The 18745-nt window shown below is 35.7% G+C and overlaps 1 protein-coding gene across 2 annotated transcripts in view; it reads right to left on the bottom strand.

Annotated features, from left to right (window-relative positions):
- Positions 1 to 18745, bottom strand: part of ss (aryl hydrocarbon receptor spineless) — a 126621-nt gene that overhangs the window by 18048 nt on the left and 89828 nt on the right. For both annotated transcript variants that reach the window (XM_085659740.1, XM_035876724.2), the window contains exons 3-4: positions 11334 to 11452; positions 2082 to 2171 (exon numbers count right to left, since the gene is read on the bottom strand). In XM_085659740.1, the coding sequence (XP_085515866.1) occupies positions 2082 to 2171; positions 11334 to 11452 (209 nt within the window). The remainder of the gene's footprint in view (positions 1 to 2081; positions 2172 to 11333; positions 11453 to 18745) is intronic.

Below are 18745 nucleotides of genomic sequence, written 5' to 3'. Positions count from 1 at the left end.
CGAAACGCCCTGCGATTATGCACTCGGATACACGGTCATCGAGTAGGGAAATCATCGTCCATCGTCGTCGTTCTCCTTTACAATGTGTGCACAAAGCGTTCTCGCGTGTGTTGTTATACTATTCAAGGGAAGAAGAATCCACCACACATGCGATCGCGCTAAGAAATTTTATAGGCGGGACACGGTGTATCTGTGTGTTTAAATTTCCTTTCTTCTTTTTATTCTTTTTTTTTTTTTTTTATTTTTATTTTTATTATTTTGCTTTTTTTTGTTTCGTTCCGCTTTCTTTCTTTTTTTCTGTTTCTAAATGTGCGGGTGATTTGAGAGAAAAAAAAAAAGAAAAAAAATAAATAAATAAAGAAAAAAGAAAAAGAAACAAATTTAACAGTCGCGTCGCGTCGTTTGATTTTTCTATACTTTTTCTATTTTTTTCTTTTGTCTCGTCTTTTTCTTCTTCTTTTTCTTTTTTTTCTTTTTTCTTCATTTTTACGCGTGATATTTGTCGAAAATGAATTTCCCTTCTATATAAGTCACAAATCGGATTTATATTCTTTATATTCGATCGATTTTTCTCTCGTCGTTTTTACAAAAGAAAAATTTTTTCATTTAAATCTGAAAATTATTTCGTCAAATTGATCTCGCCGTTAATCGATCAATTTCAAGTTTTTCATTCTTCCAATTCGTTTTCGTCTTTATGACGAATACATTTTTGGAAAATAACTCGTATCCGTACGATTTCTCTACGATCTATTCCTTTCTTTTCGATCTGTTTCTTTGTTTTCTTATTTTCTTTTTTCTCTTTTCTCTTTACCGAGCGATTAGAAAATGTCAATCAAGTTTTCCGCCCGAGTGCGCGCTCATCGGCTCGAAAAATTATCGTTAAGAATTGTAGCGCGGGGTGCCTTTGCCGATCGGAAGCGTTTTCTACGATGTGTGCACAAAGCTTTCAGGTGTGACGAGTCATGATAAAGGTAATCTTGGTTTTTTGATATCGCGATGACATCGTTGGGTCGTCTAAATCTTGAGATTAATCGTCGAGCATACAAAAAAATTTTGGTTTTTTTTTTTTCCTTTTTATAAATATTTAATTAAATATCTGTCTATAATTAAAGAGTAAAAAATCAATGGTAATATTAAAAAAAATTTTTTCTTTTTTCTAATTCTATTGTCTAAATCACTCTTTCTCTCTCTCTCTCTCTCTCTCTTTTTCTAAAAACAAAATTTTCAAAATTTTCGTGATAACTCATTTCAATCATTTCACAAGCTTAAAAAGATATTTTTTAATTCTTCGCACTTTTTATTTTCTTTTCATAGACATTTTTTTATTTTCAAACATTCCAATGAGAGTAACAAAAATTTTATAACAAAAGATTGTTAATACGTAATCCTAAAGAATGTGGGGAAACAAAAAAAAAAAAATAAATAAAAGAGGGTGCCTCGAAATTATAATTTAAGATACTATAATATTTAATTAAAATTATTATTCGAACTTTATCGTTTCTATACTCGATGATCTTATACGACAAGTATAAAAGTTATAACAGTAATAATGTAGTTAATGAAACGAAGGACATGGAGTATTTTCTTTTTCTATCTTTATTGTCGATAAAAATCGCGATCGAACGAACAGAAATTATCCCATATTTCTAACGAGTATCGGCTGAGTATCGTTTTCTAAAGTAAACGAAGGTGAACGAAGTGCTCCGTAGTGTTGTTGGCTCGTTTGACGATCCTGTTTGCAGGACGTTATTAGCATTGAAAAATGTGTGCACGCTGTCGAGGGAAGAGTAAGGATACGTCGCGTTTGAGAAAGGGATGATGCTTGGGCAAACGTGACATGTACGGTAAACTTGACAAGGCTGGCGTGACTGTCGAGCGCATGTAAGGGTGTAGCCGTAGACGAACCGAGAGTAAACCGAACAATAATAAGGGTAAAACCCTTGGATTTTTCTTCGGTAGGCTTTATAGCTCTTGACACGTATCATCAAGGGTGAAAAGTTTTCCCTTTCGTTGTCTTTCCGATAAATGTACAATGTTAAACGTTCCCTAAGCTATATTAGAAATCATTATTAAATGCTTACCTGATGAAAGCCAAGGTAACTCTCTATGCTGTGAGTTGCGAAGAAAACCTCCCCGTCGCAAGTTAATATCAAGAGAAAACCATTCAGTGCCTGAAACAATAATAGATATATATTTCATACTTAGATTGATAAATTAAATGAATTATTAATTCTTTATTTTTAATAATTCCATAACATTATTAATTTTAATAATAATGTTATGGAGTTATTTCTCTTTAGGAAAAATTTCTCCTTTTTGCGGTATTGGAGTTTTCTTTGAAAGAAAAAAAAAACAAACAAACAAACAAACAAACAAACAAACAAACAAACAAACGTACAAACGTACAAACAAAAACTAAACGAACGAAAGAATGGACAAAAAAAAAAGAAAAAAGAAGAGACAGACAGAGATATAGAGAGAGAGAGAAAGAGAGAAAGAGGGAGGGAGAGAGAGAGAGAGAGAGAGAGAGAGAAAAGAGAAGAGTAGAGAATTAAACTCGTGTGCCGCGGAGGAAACGCAGTAAACGAACGCCACTGTGTTTTGTGGCGTAGGGAGTTAAAACGTTGCGGAAAGTTTTCCCATTTATCGGTAGACCCGATACCGACAAATACCAAACGAGCTTACGAACTCGAACGTTCGCATCGAAGCCTAAAATATCCGTTCCAGTTTCTAACGGGTATTTGGTATAGGATTATACTAGCTGAGAAAACCATTTAACCCTCGGCCGCACCGTCGTTTCCGAGCTAAACGTGGATTGTTTTGTTTTATTTCGTCGAGCTCTGCCCCGTACCAGGCACGCCAGTTAGACCTTATTGTTCTGAAATATGGCGAGCGTTCGATATCCTCTACCGAATAGCATTTTATAAGAAAAAGAAAGAAAGAGAGAGAGAGAGAGAGAGAGAGAGAGAGAGGGAGAGGGAGAAAGAAATAATGAATTCCATCGTATTTCTTTGCATGCAAATCTTATACAAATTCTGACTGCCATTCGTTCATCGAATAACGAACGATCGATAACCAATGTTAATGTATTATCAAATCTTTCTTAGAGAAATATTTCATTTCGAAACAATATCAATAATATCATTCCGTCAAATCTTGACGGAATTTAGTTTTTTTTTTTTTTTCTACTCATACCATTTTTATTCCTCCAACGTGAATATAAAAGAAAATTTGCTTTACGAAAAGCACATATGAACATTTAAATATTCTGTCACACATATTCTTTTCTTTTTTTCGATCATACAACGGATTAATCTCTCTCTCTCTCTCTCTCTCTCTCTCTCTCTCTCTTTTCTTATACTTCCTTCTAAGAAAGAAAAAAAAAAGAAGAAGAAGATTTCAATTGTACTTAAAGATAATTGTTTCTTCCTTTGTAAAATATTCTAATTGACATTTCAATTGGAATTCGTAAAAATATTATTCATCCACGTTGGATTACTCAAAAACGTAGGAAGTACGTACGAATAGAAAATGGTACCCATAGGAGTGATCGCATGCGCGGATGCTGCGTTTTGATTGGTTTATTCGGAGGGTGGGCCTTCTGCGTAGCGTCAATAGCGATGTGCGCTAGGGTAAGCTTCGAGTTTTCGAGCATCGTACTCTAACACAAGCTTACTTTTACTATATCCAAGGATAGTGCCTCTCTAATAGGATTTTCTCGGCAGTGTTCTCCCCTTCTTGTTATAGCTTAACCTTACCGTACCAGAGAAATGGCCGACATGGCCATTTCGTATATAGTGAACGCTATCGTCTCACGGGAACCTTTTCTTACATGCGGAAGTATAATTGCAAGTTAATCCAATTACGAATCGATCTGTTAGATTTGCCTTTGGGATTATTCACCTTACAAACATTTTCATCTTTCTCTTTCACTGAGAGAGAGAGAGAGAGAGAGAGAGAGAAAGAGATATACATCTGCAATTTTTAATTTCTATTTAATAAATACATTATTATAGATATATAATCGTTAATTAATGGTACATCAAACATATTTTCTATCTTATATCTATTCAATCTTTTTAACGTTTCCAATTGATATGTATCTTACTTTTTTTCTTTCTTTTTTTTCCCTTTTTTTTTTAAGTTCGTTTGCTAGACGTTTTATCTTCGTGTCTTATATACTTTTTTTTTTTAATAATATCCATATATTTCTACATATTTTTGTATAATATAAATATCTATACATATTTGTATAGAAAAGCTTACGCTATGATTTCTTATTTTTCAGAATATATATATATATATATATATATATATATACATATATATATATATATATACATTTGTGTGCGTGTGCATGCGTGAACTGGTATAATATATGTACGTAAATTATGTTTACTGTATATAACGTTAATAAAATAGAAATAAAATGGAGGATGATCGTGTCGTGTAAGAAGAAATGAAACGGATAGTCGCGGAAGTAGAAGCGTCGTTTTAAAGAAAACAAAGATTCCTATTTATCGCGTGAGCTCGGTGGAGAATCAGTCGCGTGCCACTCGCGAGTACTTGGCGTGTTCCGCCCAAGCGTGAACTCCTAATACCCCTTCATCCTCACCTTGACTCTCTCGTATTAGCTGCTAGCCGATAATACTTCACGCACGAAATCTTTCTTTCCGTTTTTCTTCGCGCTCGTGCGAGCGCGACTTCTATTAGAGCAAAGACGCACGAATAATAAACAACAAGATAAACAGACCGAAAGAATATCATCGCTATTCCCATCTAATTCATATTGCACATATCATTGAGATTTGTTTTCTATTATTCATGCATATTCATCTTAAACTCTCTCTCTCTCTCTCTCTCTCTCTCTCTCTCTTTCTCTCTCTCCATCTCTTTCTCTATCTGTCCATTTGTCTATCTGTTAGCCTATCTATTTTCGCGAAATTTCCTTTCGTCCTTGACGCAACCCTGACACTTTGACCGACCTTCCTACGAAGAAAAATGAATTCCCTTGTTCGTAACAATCATCGTTTTCATATTCTTTCGATTTTGTTACGACTATAGGATAGAAAAAAAAATAAATACGAAAGAAAGAAGAGAGATTTGGAAAAGGTAATAGAGAGAGAGAGAGAGAGACAAAGAGAGATAGAGACAGAGAGAGAGAGAGAAAGAGAAGAAAGAAGGATGGTGGTGGGTGTCGATGCGAAAAGGGTGTATCGAAGTAAGATATTCTGCAGGAACGACTTCGGTAAGAGGGGGAGGGGGTGAGGTGGTGCTGCCAAGAGAGGGTCGGTGTGGTATCTAAGGGAGGAAAGGAGCACGCGATCAATACGCGGGAAGGACTAGCGGTGCCAGACCAAGGCGAGCCCCGTCGACCGGCAACCTAACCTCATATCATCCCATCCCATGCACCCACCCAACCTAAGCTTACCTTTGACTCACCTCACCGCTCAGTCTCACTGACTGACTCACTGCCAATTGACTTCTCTCTCTCTCTCTCTCTCTTTCTATCTCTATTTCTTTATTCCCTCCCCCCTCCCTCTCCCTCTCTCTCTCTCTCTCTTTCTCTCTGTCTTTTTCTGTCTCTTGTCTCTATCTATCTATCTCTTTCTATTTCTCTATCTTTTGCTCTTTAGCTTTCGCTCTTTCGCCTTTGCCAAACCGACAATTTAAACGCTTTAAATCGAGTTACTTTAGGCGAACTGTGTGGGACACTTCCTTCCTTTAGTCCGGAGGCAGTGAAAGTATCGAAAGGTCTCTTAAAAATCCAACTACAGCCGTACGAAGCTGTCTCGCTCGACGACCCTCTCTGCCTTTAACTCTCCTATCGATTTCAGAAACTTTCAATAGATTTAATGACTCGGAACGACTCGTTCGACCTCGGCCATTCAACGATTAACGTACCGAAGGGAATTATTTCGAAAGATTTTTCTAGAGTTTCTTTCCATTCTATGACTATATATCTATCTATCAATCAATCAGTCTATCTAATCTATTTATCTGTATATTATCCATATCAACGTATACATATCTATTGGATATTATCGAATTAGACGATGGAATTGGTCTGAAACGACAGGAAAGAAAACTATGTACAATAATTTTTTAACGTTGAATTTTGTCCTTCGGCAAAGATGTTCCTTTTTTCTTTTTTTTTTCTTTTTCTTTTTTGTTAATTCTCCTCAATCCCGGCCTCTCCATTCTTTTTTAAATTTTCTCGAAAACGAAACTTACCTATCTTTCCTCACATAGGGAGTAATCAGGGCAGAGCAGACATGCAACCATCAGCAACAAGTAAAAGCCTTATAGCGTGGTGATCGAGTTGGCCGTCAGTCCGTTCGTCCGTCCGTCTGTCCGTCCGTCCGTCCGTCCATCCGTCCGTCCGTCTGTCCGTCCTTCTGTCCGTCAGTCAGTCAGTCCGTTCATCCGTTTATTCGTTCGTTCGATCGTTCGTATCTTGGATCCTTACTTCGTCGACTTATTGCCTTTATACCAAATTCACTTAGGTCGGTGTTAGAAATCGTTTATGCGACTCAAACGCGAATCTAAATTGCCTTGCTCACGTACCCTCCTCGCACAAAATCCATCGTCGTCGTATCGTTCTTTTCGTTTCACGCGAGAATCGAGAAAAATAATCGATAGATGCATTTATATACCTATATACATATACATATATATATATATATATATGTATACTTTATCATCGTATTTATATCACCGTGTGAGATTGTATTAAAAAGGACGATATTTTTTTCCGTGAATTTCTTTCTTCTCCTTCATTTTTTTTTTTTTCGTTTCTTTTTCATTTCTTTCTTTTGCTCTCTTCTTTCAATCGTGAGAGAACATCGACAATGGAATATCGTCTGGGCACACTACTTACGAACGGTTTGTGTCCAGTTCGAGACCGATCGAAAATTCGTTCGAGGTAGCACCGTATAGAGATCTGGCGGGGAGAAAAATAGCTCGGTTGTGATTACGGGTTACCGGTTGCGGGGGTCATTTCTGACCACGACCCTCTTTTACCGCTACCAACCTGCAGCTCCTGTATTAATGCGATACACGATAGCCTGCTGGCTATTAAATAAAAAATATGAGACCAAAATGGCTGCTCTTGGGGCGATACGTCACTGAAAGGCGTGATTCCTACCGAAGTTATAAGAGAAAGAAAGAGAGAGTGATAGAAAAAGAGAGAGAGATAGAGAGAGATAAAGAGAGAGAAAGATAGAAACAGTAGACGTTTTTACCGTGCATATTTAATGCCCCAACTAAATTTTCCTCTATCATTTCATATTTCATTAACGATCGATTCGGAAACATTTTTCAAATATTAAAACGTACGCTCATCCAACTATGCGTTCTCTCGCGAAAAGTATTCAAATGGCGTATTGCTACGATCGATATGGCGATTTCACGGAAACGATAACTCCCGGACGTTTTTGCATAAATGCATAATAGGAACTTTACTACTTTTAATTCATATACCTCGGATTAGAGGATAGATGGTAATTGCGTTTGCATTCGCGTCGGACGTTGTGAGCTTTTTACCGTTCCGCGGAATATCGATGCAGGATGTAGGACGTGATACGCTATAGCAGAGGTATATAATATATGTAAAAGGTTTAAAATATGCCTTTCGAAAGTCCACGCTTTTTTTCTTTCTTTCTTTCTTGTTCCTTTTTTTTTATTTTTTTTTTTTTTAATTTTTTTTATTTATTTATTTATTTATTTATTTATTTCGATAAAGCGAACAGATAAAGAGGGTTTATCCTGATTATACTCGTAGAAAAATAAGGTTAATCCGTAAGAATCCACCAACTTTCTTGACATTTCGTTTATTACTTTACCATTTTGCTATGAACTTTTATCGCACAGCTTGAACGTTTACATTGTATTTATCATATCCATAACTATATTTCCGTAAATGTCTTCGAATCCTTGTGTCGCTTTCTTCTGGCACCTATTCTTCCATCGGTGCGTGTTCGTTAGCCGACAGAAATGAAAACTAACTGCAAGAAACACGCGACGCCTCGTGCCCACGTAGAAATAAGCCCTTTTATCGTTATAAATTCTTGCTTTTCTTGCAAAAAAAAAAAAAAAAAAAAAAGAAAAAAAAAAAAAAAGAAAAAGAAAAAAAAATAAAAAAGAAAGTAAAAAAGAATAGAAGAAAAAAAAAAGAAATAAAATAAAAGCAAAAAAGGGAGAGAGAAAAAAAAAATTGTGAAAAAGAAAAAAGGAGAAAAATGAAAAATCAGAAAAAGAAAAAAAAAAAAAAGATTGCAGTCCTTTTTTATACGTATACCGGTTATTAACGAAAGCATTTATTCCAGATTTCGAACGGAATATCTGTATTTCATTAACCTACAAGCATATGCGGTTACTTCGACGTTATAAACGATGGATGAAATACCATCGTCGTTATCGTCGTCATTGTTGTTCCGTATAATAAAGTATCCGATTATGTATCCGTAAATAATTCGCGATTAGATTATTATTTAAAATTATTCAAAACATTTGCTACCCCCTTATCTTTATTTCTTTCTTTATTTCTATGTTTATTTCTTTATTTGTCCTCCTTTACTCTTAGTACTCTCAACCCACGCAGGACAAAAAAATCGTCTCCCGTCCTTTTCTTCATCTTCTTGATATCCCTACCTACCTACCTACCTACCTACCTACCTACCTACCTACCTACGTAGATACATACTATATACATATATCAATAACACGTTCAAATGATTCGTGAGCTCCATCCAAAGCTGGCTTGGCTGCCTGGTCTTTCCCAGCAAGATCAGTCGTCTCTTCTTCCTCCCACGCCTTTTTCCATCTCCCTTCCACTTACTTCGATCCCTTCCCTCTTCCTCCTTAACCCCTAACCATCCCTCGTCCTCGATCCCTCCCCGTTTCCCCTTACCGGACGACTTATTTCCCCCTTTTCTCGCAATATATACTGTTTTGCCGATCCTCGTAAACCTCACGAAGGACGACAGTAAATCCGGTTTATGACAAGGCGATCCACCAACTGGCCGAGCACATCCACGAAATTACGTTTGACCGATCGAATCTTTATATTCCACTCCAATTATAAAAGGAAACCCCTCCTCCTCTTCCCCCCACCCCATCCCATCCTTTTCCCTTTTAAAGTATTTTACGTTATCATAATATACATAAAGTTTTCTACGACACATTAGCACATTAATATATATCTAAGTAGTATTTATATACTGCTATATATTACTTAATGAACGATTCGTCAATAGATCGATTAATTTTTAATTATTTTCTTTAACGTTTTCGAATAGATCGTAATAAATTCGTGGAAAAGGAATCGAAAGTAAAATTAATAAATAAATAATGAAAGAGAAAATTAAGGAGAAAAGAAAAGAAGAAGAAAAAAAAAAGAAAAACAAGAAGTGGAGTATCGCTTAGCGGTCTTGTCGGAGGCCCGTTTCGGGATTAGCTCCGGGGCAGGAGTTAGGCTATAGTATAGGCTAACGTAACGTAATTAACGAGCAGACAATTAATAACGCGGCCGTTATAGATGCTGGCAGGATCGTTCGATCGTAATGCAGGAGGACTCCGCATGAAAGGTACGCGTGCCTCCGTACGAGTTCATGCGAGTATATTCTACGCCCTCCCTCCTTCTCTCTCTCTCTCTCTCACTCTATCTCTTTCTCCCACTCCCCAAGCCCTCTTTCTCTCGCGCATGAGACTAAAACGCAGGAAAGGGAACGTAATAGCCTCGCATGATACGCCTCCATTAATCCGTGTATATACCCTTCCATACTTTGGAGGAATAGACACCTCGTACGCCTCGGTTTCATAGCCGGTTCATCAGCCGGATATCTTGCTCCTTCTTCCCCTCTCTCAACTTCCCCCGATCTTCCCCGGTAACCTCCGCCCGCCCCTTTTCATGCCATTCCCCGTTCCTCCCACCATTTACTCCTCTCATTCTCCTCCCGTCTCACCTCTTTTCTTGCCTTCTATCTATCTACCACTTCTCCCTCCACCTCTTCTTCCTTCATCCTCCTCTACAACCTCTTCTACCTCTTTCTCTGCTTTATCCTCATCCTTCTATTTATCCCCCTTCTCCCCTTAGCCCCTCTTGATAGCCCCGCGATGATTTAATTTCGACGACTCGGTGTCATTGCAGCAAATTAACACGGGATACGGATAATGATTTTTTCTTTCTTTTTTCTTTTTCTCTTTTTCTTTTTTTCTTTTTTTCTTTTTGGCTAATGCTAATATTATCCCCTTGGTCTCGCACCTATCGCTCGTGTAAGTAACCATCTAAACTCGATGAGAAACAAGCTTTTAAAAGATAGGTAGGTAGGTAGGTAGGTAGGTAGGTAGGTAGGTAGGTAAGCAGGTAGGTAGGTAGTTAGGTAGGTAGATAGATGAAGGGGTAACGCGGTATCGGTTTCACGACGAACGCTTTCAATCACGAAATCATTCTGTAACACGCGTAAGTACTTACTTACTCCGGCCGACCATTCATCTTTCGACGTAGTATCTTTTAACCACAACCATTTATTTTCATTCATTCGTTCGATCCTTGATAAAACGCGATCGATCGGTCGTAAGTAATTAAAGCGGAAAGATAGACAGATAGATAGATAGATAATCTTGCGATGTTTATTAAACTTCGACTTTGACAATAGTTATTAGAGATAGATTGTTAATATTAAATCGTAAATATGTGATATATCAACTGTCTATACGATTTCTAATAATTTATTTTACAAATTTATATATATATATATATATATATATATCAAATAGAAAATATTTATCTATGTATAAAAATAAAAGAAAAGAAAAAAAAAGGAACTATTCGAAATGATAAAGATTTTATTATAATGAATCTTCCTCTCTCTTTTGTATATAATTTAAATTCTCGATACGTTTTAGAGAGAGAGAGAGAGGAAAAAAATCGTTTCTTCTAATCGATTTCGATCGAATCGGTCAGTTCCGAGCATCGAGAAGTCGATCGATACGTGCTAAGGACAGACAGGTGCATTTTACGCATCGTAAGTACACAGACACGCGCTATGTATGTCTATTCGTTTACACGCGTTCACCCTCTTCTAATTAGTATGCGTCTTTTTTTCTTTTTTCTCATCCTTTTTTTCAGCCTTTTTTCTTACCCTTTTCTTCTTTTTTCTCTTTTCTATTTATTCATTACTTTCTCCCTCACCCTCTCTCTCTCTCTTTCTCTCTCCCTTTCTCTCTTTGTCTTTTCTCTCTTGAAATTATTTCACCTCGCCCAAAATGAGATCATAAATGTTAAAATATTGAGCGTGATAAGGGACCTTGAAAAAGCGTATTACACTCACCTGTAGGAACATTTCGCCATCAAGGTGATGATGATCGTACGCAGCTAGGGCGGCCAACTCACGTGCACGATAGTGCGAATCGTGATGCGAATTTTCTTCTTTGTCCTTATGCATTACAACTGTAAAGAAAACACGAATATATCAGAGATTGCGTGCGTTCGAACGTAAACATTCGAAAGGAATACGTATATCCGTATATATACGTGATTGTTCGTGAATACGTATCAAAAATTAAATAAATAAATAAATAAATAAATAAATAAATAAATAAATAAATAAACAAATAAATAAATAAATAAATAAATAAACAAACAAATAAATAAATAAATAAAAAGCTCAACAAAAAAGAAAAGAAAGAGAGAAGAGATGACAAAAGTATTAATTATATTTCGATTAGGTCGATTTGATCTCTCTTTTTTTAATAATAGAACGAATCTTAATAAGATCCCTTGTTTTGTTTTTTTTTTTTTTGCTTTTTTTACTCTCTTCCTCCCCTCCTCCCCCCTTCATTCTCTATCTCTTTTTCTTTGTACCGCGTAGTTACTACTTCTTCGCGCGCAAAAAAAAATTATGTGAGTGATTAGAGTCGTATACGTATACGTCGGTGCAATCACAATCAGTTTTATGATTTCTTTACTTGGCCTTATATAGCCGACAAAAAAAGTTTCTTATCGTAACTTGAGAAGTTAAGATACGATTTACGATGGTAAACCCTATATGAAACTGTGAGACCCTTCTCTAAAACTCTTTATTGAAGCCGATCCTGTTAATGTTTTTATAATATATCGTTAACATTGTCAGAAATAATGATAATAAATATTTTTATATTTTGAAAAGTTTCGTTGTTAATTTAAACTTTATAACCGAGTAATATCGAATGATTCGTAACGAGTTAATTTACAACATTTTAAGAAAACATTATCTTTTCCTTCCTTAACTGCCGCGTTTCCTCGTAGACCGTCACGTTTATCGGCGACACGGACGCGACTTTAATACGGCCGGTTTATTATTTAGTGCTACGGTGCTCTCGTATGTTCTAATTATGGCGCGCATATTAAAGCAGGAGGTAGGCAGGTGTATGGAACTGTAACAGATCGACGGAGTATTATAGGGCTTAAGAGGAAGTGTCGCTCACTTCCTGTCATGTATGTATGCACGCTCGCGTTCCTCTGCTTGATATCGACATCGAATATCCGAGAACGTTCGATTAATCTCGACGAATCCCTTTCGAAATTTTCACAGTTTCAAGACAACCTGTTTCGTAATTACGTACGAAAATAAAAAGGATTAATCTTTTCGATACTCTAATCTTAATAGCTTCAATTTATCTATAAAGAAATATTAAATCCTTAATTGCATATAATTATTATAGATAAATTATAAGATTTATATTTGATAAACATGATAATGTAATTTTATATAGATTTAATTATATAGAGAAAAGAAAATATCGTTTCTTAAATATTTCTCAAAATTTTCTTTCAATCGAATTTTATTATATCCCTTTGATAATGTTTCATTTATATTCTTAATATCGTATAATATGTTAAATCATTTATCACGTTTATATAGATATAACGTTAATTGTTTCCTTAAAGTTATCGTCAGAAGGATTGTCGGGACATGATTGATTATATTTTGTGCTAATTAAAAAAAAAAAAAAAAAAAAAAAAAAAAAAAAAAAAGAAAGAAAAAAATAAGAAAGAGGACCAAAAAAAAGACTATACAAAAAAATCTTTTACAAACATACTTCGTATTCGTAAATAATTCGTTAAAACGATTAGCAAAACTGTTCGTACGTAATTGACGACAATATATACGTCAAATTAATTGCAATTCTTGCAAATGAAAATTCAGGAAAAAAACAATTTCTCTCTTTCTTTCCTTTTTTCTATTCTTTTTTTCTCTTTTTTTTTTCTTTTCTTTTTTTTTTTTGCAGACGAAACAAAAACACATTCGATCGCAAAGAATCTCCTAAAGATTAATCGACAAATAATTGATCATGCTCGAGGTGGTGGTATAGAAGAAAAGAAAAAAACAAAGAAAAAAAAGAAAATAAATTCCTTCATTAAACGAAAGTCAAATCGTTAAATATTTTTTTCTTTTTTTTTCTTTTCCTTTTTTCTTTTTTTTCCCTTTTCCTTTCTTTCATATAATTTCATTATAAAAAAAAAAAAAATCGGTGTATCATCGTCTGTCATCGTACGTTTGAATTTTAATCACGTCGGACACGTGAAAACTAAACTTTCATAGTAAATAAGCTTTAAAAGAAACATTAGATATTAAATGTCGTCGATGTTTATAAGTATTTACAAGAGGGATATGCGACTTGGTTGTTGGCCGATGGCCATTGTTCGTAAAGAGCGACACACGCAAAGCTCCTACGAAAAGCAGCACGCGTGCGCCACGCGATCCTTTGGACCTCCCTCCATCCCTCCATCCCTCCAATCCCCCCCCACCTCATCCACCCACCTATCCACCTCCCCCGCTCCTCGTTCCTCCCGAAAGAGGAACTCTTTCTCAGCCGAATAATAGAATGGATAAACGTGACAACGGGTAAGATCATGTATGGTATTTTATGTGACGAGTGAAAAAGTGAAAAGAACAAATTTCTAATGATGATAGAATCTTTAAAGAGATACGTTACTCCTGTTTTTTTGGTTTTTTTTTTTTTTCTTTTTGCGATCAATCACATTTTTCTAATATTATCTGGGGGAGGGGAGGGGGAAGTGAAAAAGAAAGAAAGAAAGAAAGAAAAAAAATAAAAGATAAATGTCGACACAAATTACTTATTCTTAATTAAACATAAAAAGGATATTTAATCGATATTGAATATTAATATGTCCGTGTATAAACAATGAAAATATTGATATTTCATTGTTAAAGATAATCAGCTGAAAGTAAAGATAATCCGTCAAAGCATTGTTTTACCATGAAAGGCGTATAATTTTCTCTTTTTTTCTTTCTCTCTCTCTCTCTCTCTCTCTCTCTTTCTTTGTTTTCTTTTAGTTTGTTTTTTTTGTTTGTTTTTACAAACAAGCAGTCTATCACAGATGTGCATTATTTTTTTTCTTTTTTTTTTTTTTTTTTTGTAAATAATATTTTTCACTTTTAAACATTGATATAACGCGATTCGTATAATTTGCATTGATCATTTTCATAATTGGAAATTAATTTATGAGTGGGAAATGGGAAGGGGGATAGTGGTGGTAGTGGTGGTGGTAGTGGTGGAGAAATGTGGGATGGGTTATAAGAAATATTCTGTTAGTGTTATTGATAGATGGGAAATGGTATTATAATGAAAATGCAAGGACACGTGGCACGTGGAATTTAAGTTCATCGGTCGTTCGCATTGGTTGCTAACCATTCGTAAATGATTTCGTGCAATATCTTGAAACGCGAGGGCACGCGACCCTACACACTATACTCGACGAATGGTCAGTAGCCATTAGGGAGGCCTAAACTAGGATCGGAATTGTCGTTGGGATAACCGGTAGCTTCCTGTTAGACAGAAGAAGAAGGACGCACAAGTTAGATGACTCCGATGTTTCGTTACAAGTCGAGGGTTCCTTGTGGTATCTCTTACGGTTTTCACTTCCGACGTTGAACATTTTCCGGAGTATTCGATTTTTAATCTACCCTTAGTACTAACGACCGTGGCTAATGTTTCCTGACGAGGAGGTATCCTTTTCTCTTTTCTTTCTTTTTGCTGAACGAACCACCGTCAGAATCTCTAACAACGAATTTCTACTTCTTCGAGTGCGTGGAGAAAAGAAAAAAAAAAAAAAACCGTGAAATAGAAAAAAAGAAAAAAAAACAAAAGGAAGAAAAAAGAAATCCCTACGAAAGTTGGAAAGTATAGAAAAGTGTTAATAAATATCGAAGATAGTTTTAATAAACAATCAAAGAACTCGAGTTTTATTCTTTAAGATTTGTTATTGTTATTGTTGTTGTTGTTGTTGTTGTTGTTGTTGTTGTTGTTGTTGTTGTTGTTGTTGTTTTTCTTTCATTTTTTTTTTGTTCTTCTCCTTCTTTTTTATCTTTTTTCTGCCCGATGCATTTTCGTGCAATCATATATCCATTCTTTTCCCATTTGCGTGCTTCGTTCTTCCACGAAAACGATATGCGACTTACGTGTGCGCGATATTCCAAAGCAATTTACTTTACGCTTCAAAAAATAAATCCTTGGTATACTTGGATAGGTAAAATGTAGTACGGAAGGTAACCGACGATATCATTCATAGACATTATACCGACGTTCTTCATTTCCGTTGAGTTCTATCGTTTGTTTATTATTGTTGTTGTTGGTTGTTGTTGTTGTTGTTGTTGTTATTTTTTATTGTTATCGTAAACCTTATTCGTTCACGTACTCATAAGTCTTATTCGTTCTTAATATTTTTTTTTCTTTTTTTATAATATACAAAGCCTCGATCAAAGTAAATAGATAAATTTAATTATAATATATATATGCTTCTCTAATTGTTTTATATATATATATATCATTATTACTTTTAAACGTAATTATATACATAGGTGAATATAATTATATACATTTTTTTTCTTGCTTTTTTATCTTTTCTTTCTTTCTTTCTTTTTTTTTTTTTTTTTTTTTTTTTCTAGAAAGATCGCGCTCCGATAGGTATTTTAATTCTTCAAGTATTTGCCTCGATCTGATTTTCGAAACGGCAATCCATTCTTTTCATTTAGAGTAGCATCATCCTCGAACAGTCCATTCTTTCTTTCTTTTATTTTCCTTTTATTTTTCTTTTTTCTTTTTTTTCTTTTTTTTTTTTTTTTTTTTCCTTTACATCGAATGATGACTTGTGTTTCTTTACGCAGCCGACGGTATATCGATTGTGTTAGAGTCGACGTGGTCGACCGTCGTGACGGGTCCCTGTCCTAAGTGAATGGTTAAGTAAGCGATTATCTTTTGACCACATAATCGATGGATGATTAATGGAAACGTTCTCCCTCCGTGCGATATCTATTAAAGAGACACCCTCACAGATAAATACTATAACGCAACATCGGTCATCATGTTCGAGTTAATTCCTTCCTCATTAACAGTTTCGATCGGACAACTTTTATTATTTTCTTTAGACATTTTTGACGTTTTCAGTTTGCTTTTATACGACGGCTTACGGTTAAACGCGTGACCGACACGCGTTATTGTTACGAAACCGTGATAATGTTTGATCAACGCGTCCCTAAAATATACCTTTTAAATATGTACATAAATACGTATACAGATGGATGTTAACAACGACGTTTAATTTTCTTTCATCATTGATTTCTTCTATCATTTCTTTATCTTTCGATTACGTGACAATGTCTAATGTCACTAATGTGTAGATATAAAAGTATAATAAAATACTCGCGAAGATTAATTTTTTTCTCCTTTTGAAAAAGTTCACGTCGACACCTTCGTCCGTAAGCTTTTTACGTGAAATTTCTACTCGTAAAAAAAAAAAAAAAAAAAAAAGAAGAAAGAGAAAAAGAAAATGATCAAACGCAAACCGGTGCAAGGAAATTTCTAATAGCTCGAACGGTAAAGAAAGTATCTAGAAATTATCACGATGAAAATTTTACATAGCGGTTCCAATGGAAATTCGTAAAAGCTTAGGTTCACGCGATTCGAGTTAACCGAAGATATTTTTGGGGTGTACCGGCCTACTTGTCAAAAAGGGTCTTATCGTCAAAGGGGGCGTTTTAATACTCGAGTACTCGAGTCTCACACAACATCGAATGACACGGCGTCCGTCGTCGTCGTTCGGAATCTCGTCGGTACATGCAAATCGCTGGCTCCGTGCTTCGAAACATTGGACGTTGGTTTAACTTAAGGTTCTTGCTGAGTCAGTACGTTCTTTCGTTCTTTCGTTCGCTTCTGACTGACTAACAAAAGCTAAGAGAGCCTAGCTTGGCTTACCTTTCGGACTAACCGAAGTTGATCTACACAATATACACCTTACGATGTATATAGATTGGTATGCATACCAATATACATGAACGTAAAACCTTATAGGACGACATATTAAAGATCAAGCACGAAGCATGTAGATTAGCTCGCTAATACACTTGTCCCCTTACATAGTACTACCGCATTTGTTAAAGCCAACCGATTGTGTCTGAGAAACGAATTGCACTTACGATAAAGCCAACGAAAGGGTACTTTTCGTTAGCTTTGTCTTTTGGACTTTTTGAATGATCACGTTGACGATACACTCCCAATCTTTCTATTTATTTCAAATAAACCATACCTACTTAATGTTACATTCATCATGCGATAAATCGACGTAACATTCGACGGGATAAAAAGAAGAAGAAGAAGAAGAAGAAGAAGAAGAAGAAGAAGAAGAGAAAAAGAAGAAAAAAAAAAGAAAAAAAAAAAGAAGAGAGAGAAAAGGTAGCTACGACGACGTTTTGCTTCAAGCCCAATGGAAGGACTCTCGTACTAGTTGGTACAATGCGAATGCGTCCCCCCTGTATAACCTTCGCTTGGCATACGGCGGACGGCAAATTGGAGGAAACGCGATTGTTCGACGTCGAGTTAATTCGCGGTCTGGCAGTGCCCGCATGATAATAGCGGCGAAGAGAGAGATTATTAGCCCCCCGAGTAATGAACGATCGTACACGGACGCGAAAACGTAGGTAAAACTGAAATCCTACGTAAGCGCACGCTTGTGAGCGCTACGCTCACACGCCAAACTATCGACGATTGTTATATTGTAATTTATAAACAGCATACCAATTACCAGACATTTCTGCATACCTGCTTGCTAGTTCGCTTATTCGCTTACTTACTCGCTTGCTTGCTTGCTTGCTTGCTTGCTTGCTTGCACTTCAATCGTGGAAACGTTCCTATGTTGAGACCGAAGAAAATAACGCGCGATGATTGCACGTAAAGCCAATGAAACTCTCGTTGCGTTTTATTCGACGACCTCGAGGTCAACCAAAAATCACGTGCACGGGACGCGAACGTTTTCTATGTCAAAGAAATATGTTTGGCAACAATCACGCCAAGGAACTTTCGTATTTTATCATATTCTCAACATTAATATACTCAGATATTTTATGTAAATATACTTTGGTCCATTGATTTCTTTCAATTGAGAGATTTTCCATTGATGAGGGGATTGATAGAGGGTAATTGGTGGAAGAGCAGCGGGCAATCGGGGGGTGGAGGGGGGGCGGGTGAGATGGGAAATGTTAATACACGTGAGATTCGTTGGATATCTTGTTCTTTTTGTTTAATTTATTTAACTCTTTTTTCTTTTTTGTTTTTTTGTTTTATTTTCTTTTTAAACATTTTCGTTTCAACGAAAAAAAAAAAAGTGAAAAAAATCAACCGAAGAAGAGATCTCTCTCTCTCTCTCTCTCTCTCTCTCTTTCTCTCTCTTTGTTTTCATTATTTT

The sequence above is a fragment of the Vespa mandarinia genome, chromosome 10 (genome assembly GCF_050613455.1).
Source record: "Vespa mandarinia isolate Hongniang chromosome 10, ASM5061345v1, whole genome shotgun sequence".
Classification (NCBI taxonomy): Eukaryota; Metazoa; Arthropoda; class Insecta; order Hymenoptera; family Vespidae; genus Vespa; species Vespa mandarinia.
The sequence above is the reverse complement of the archived record's forward strand: the minus strand, read 5'-3'. Positions and strand labels throughout refer to the sequence as shown.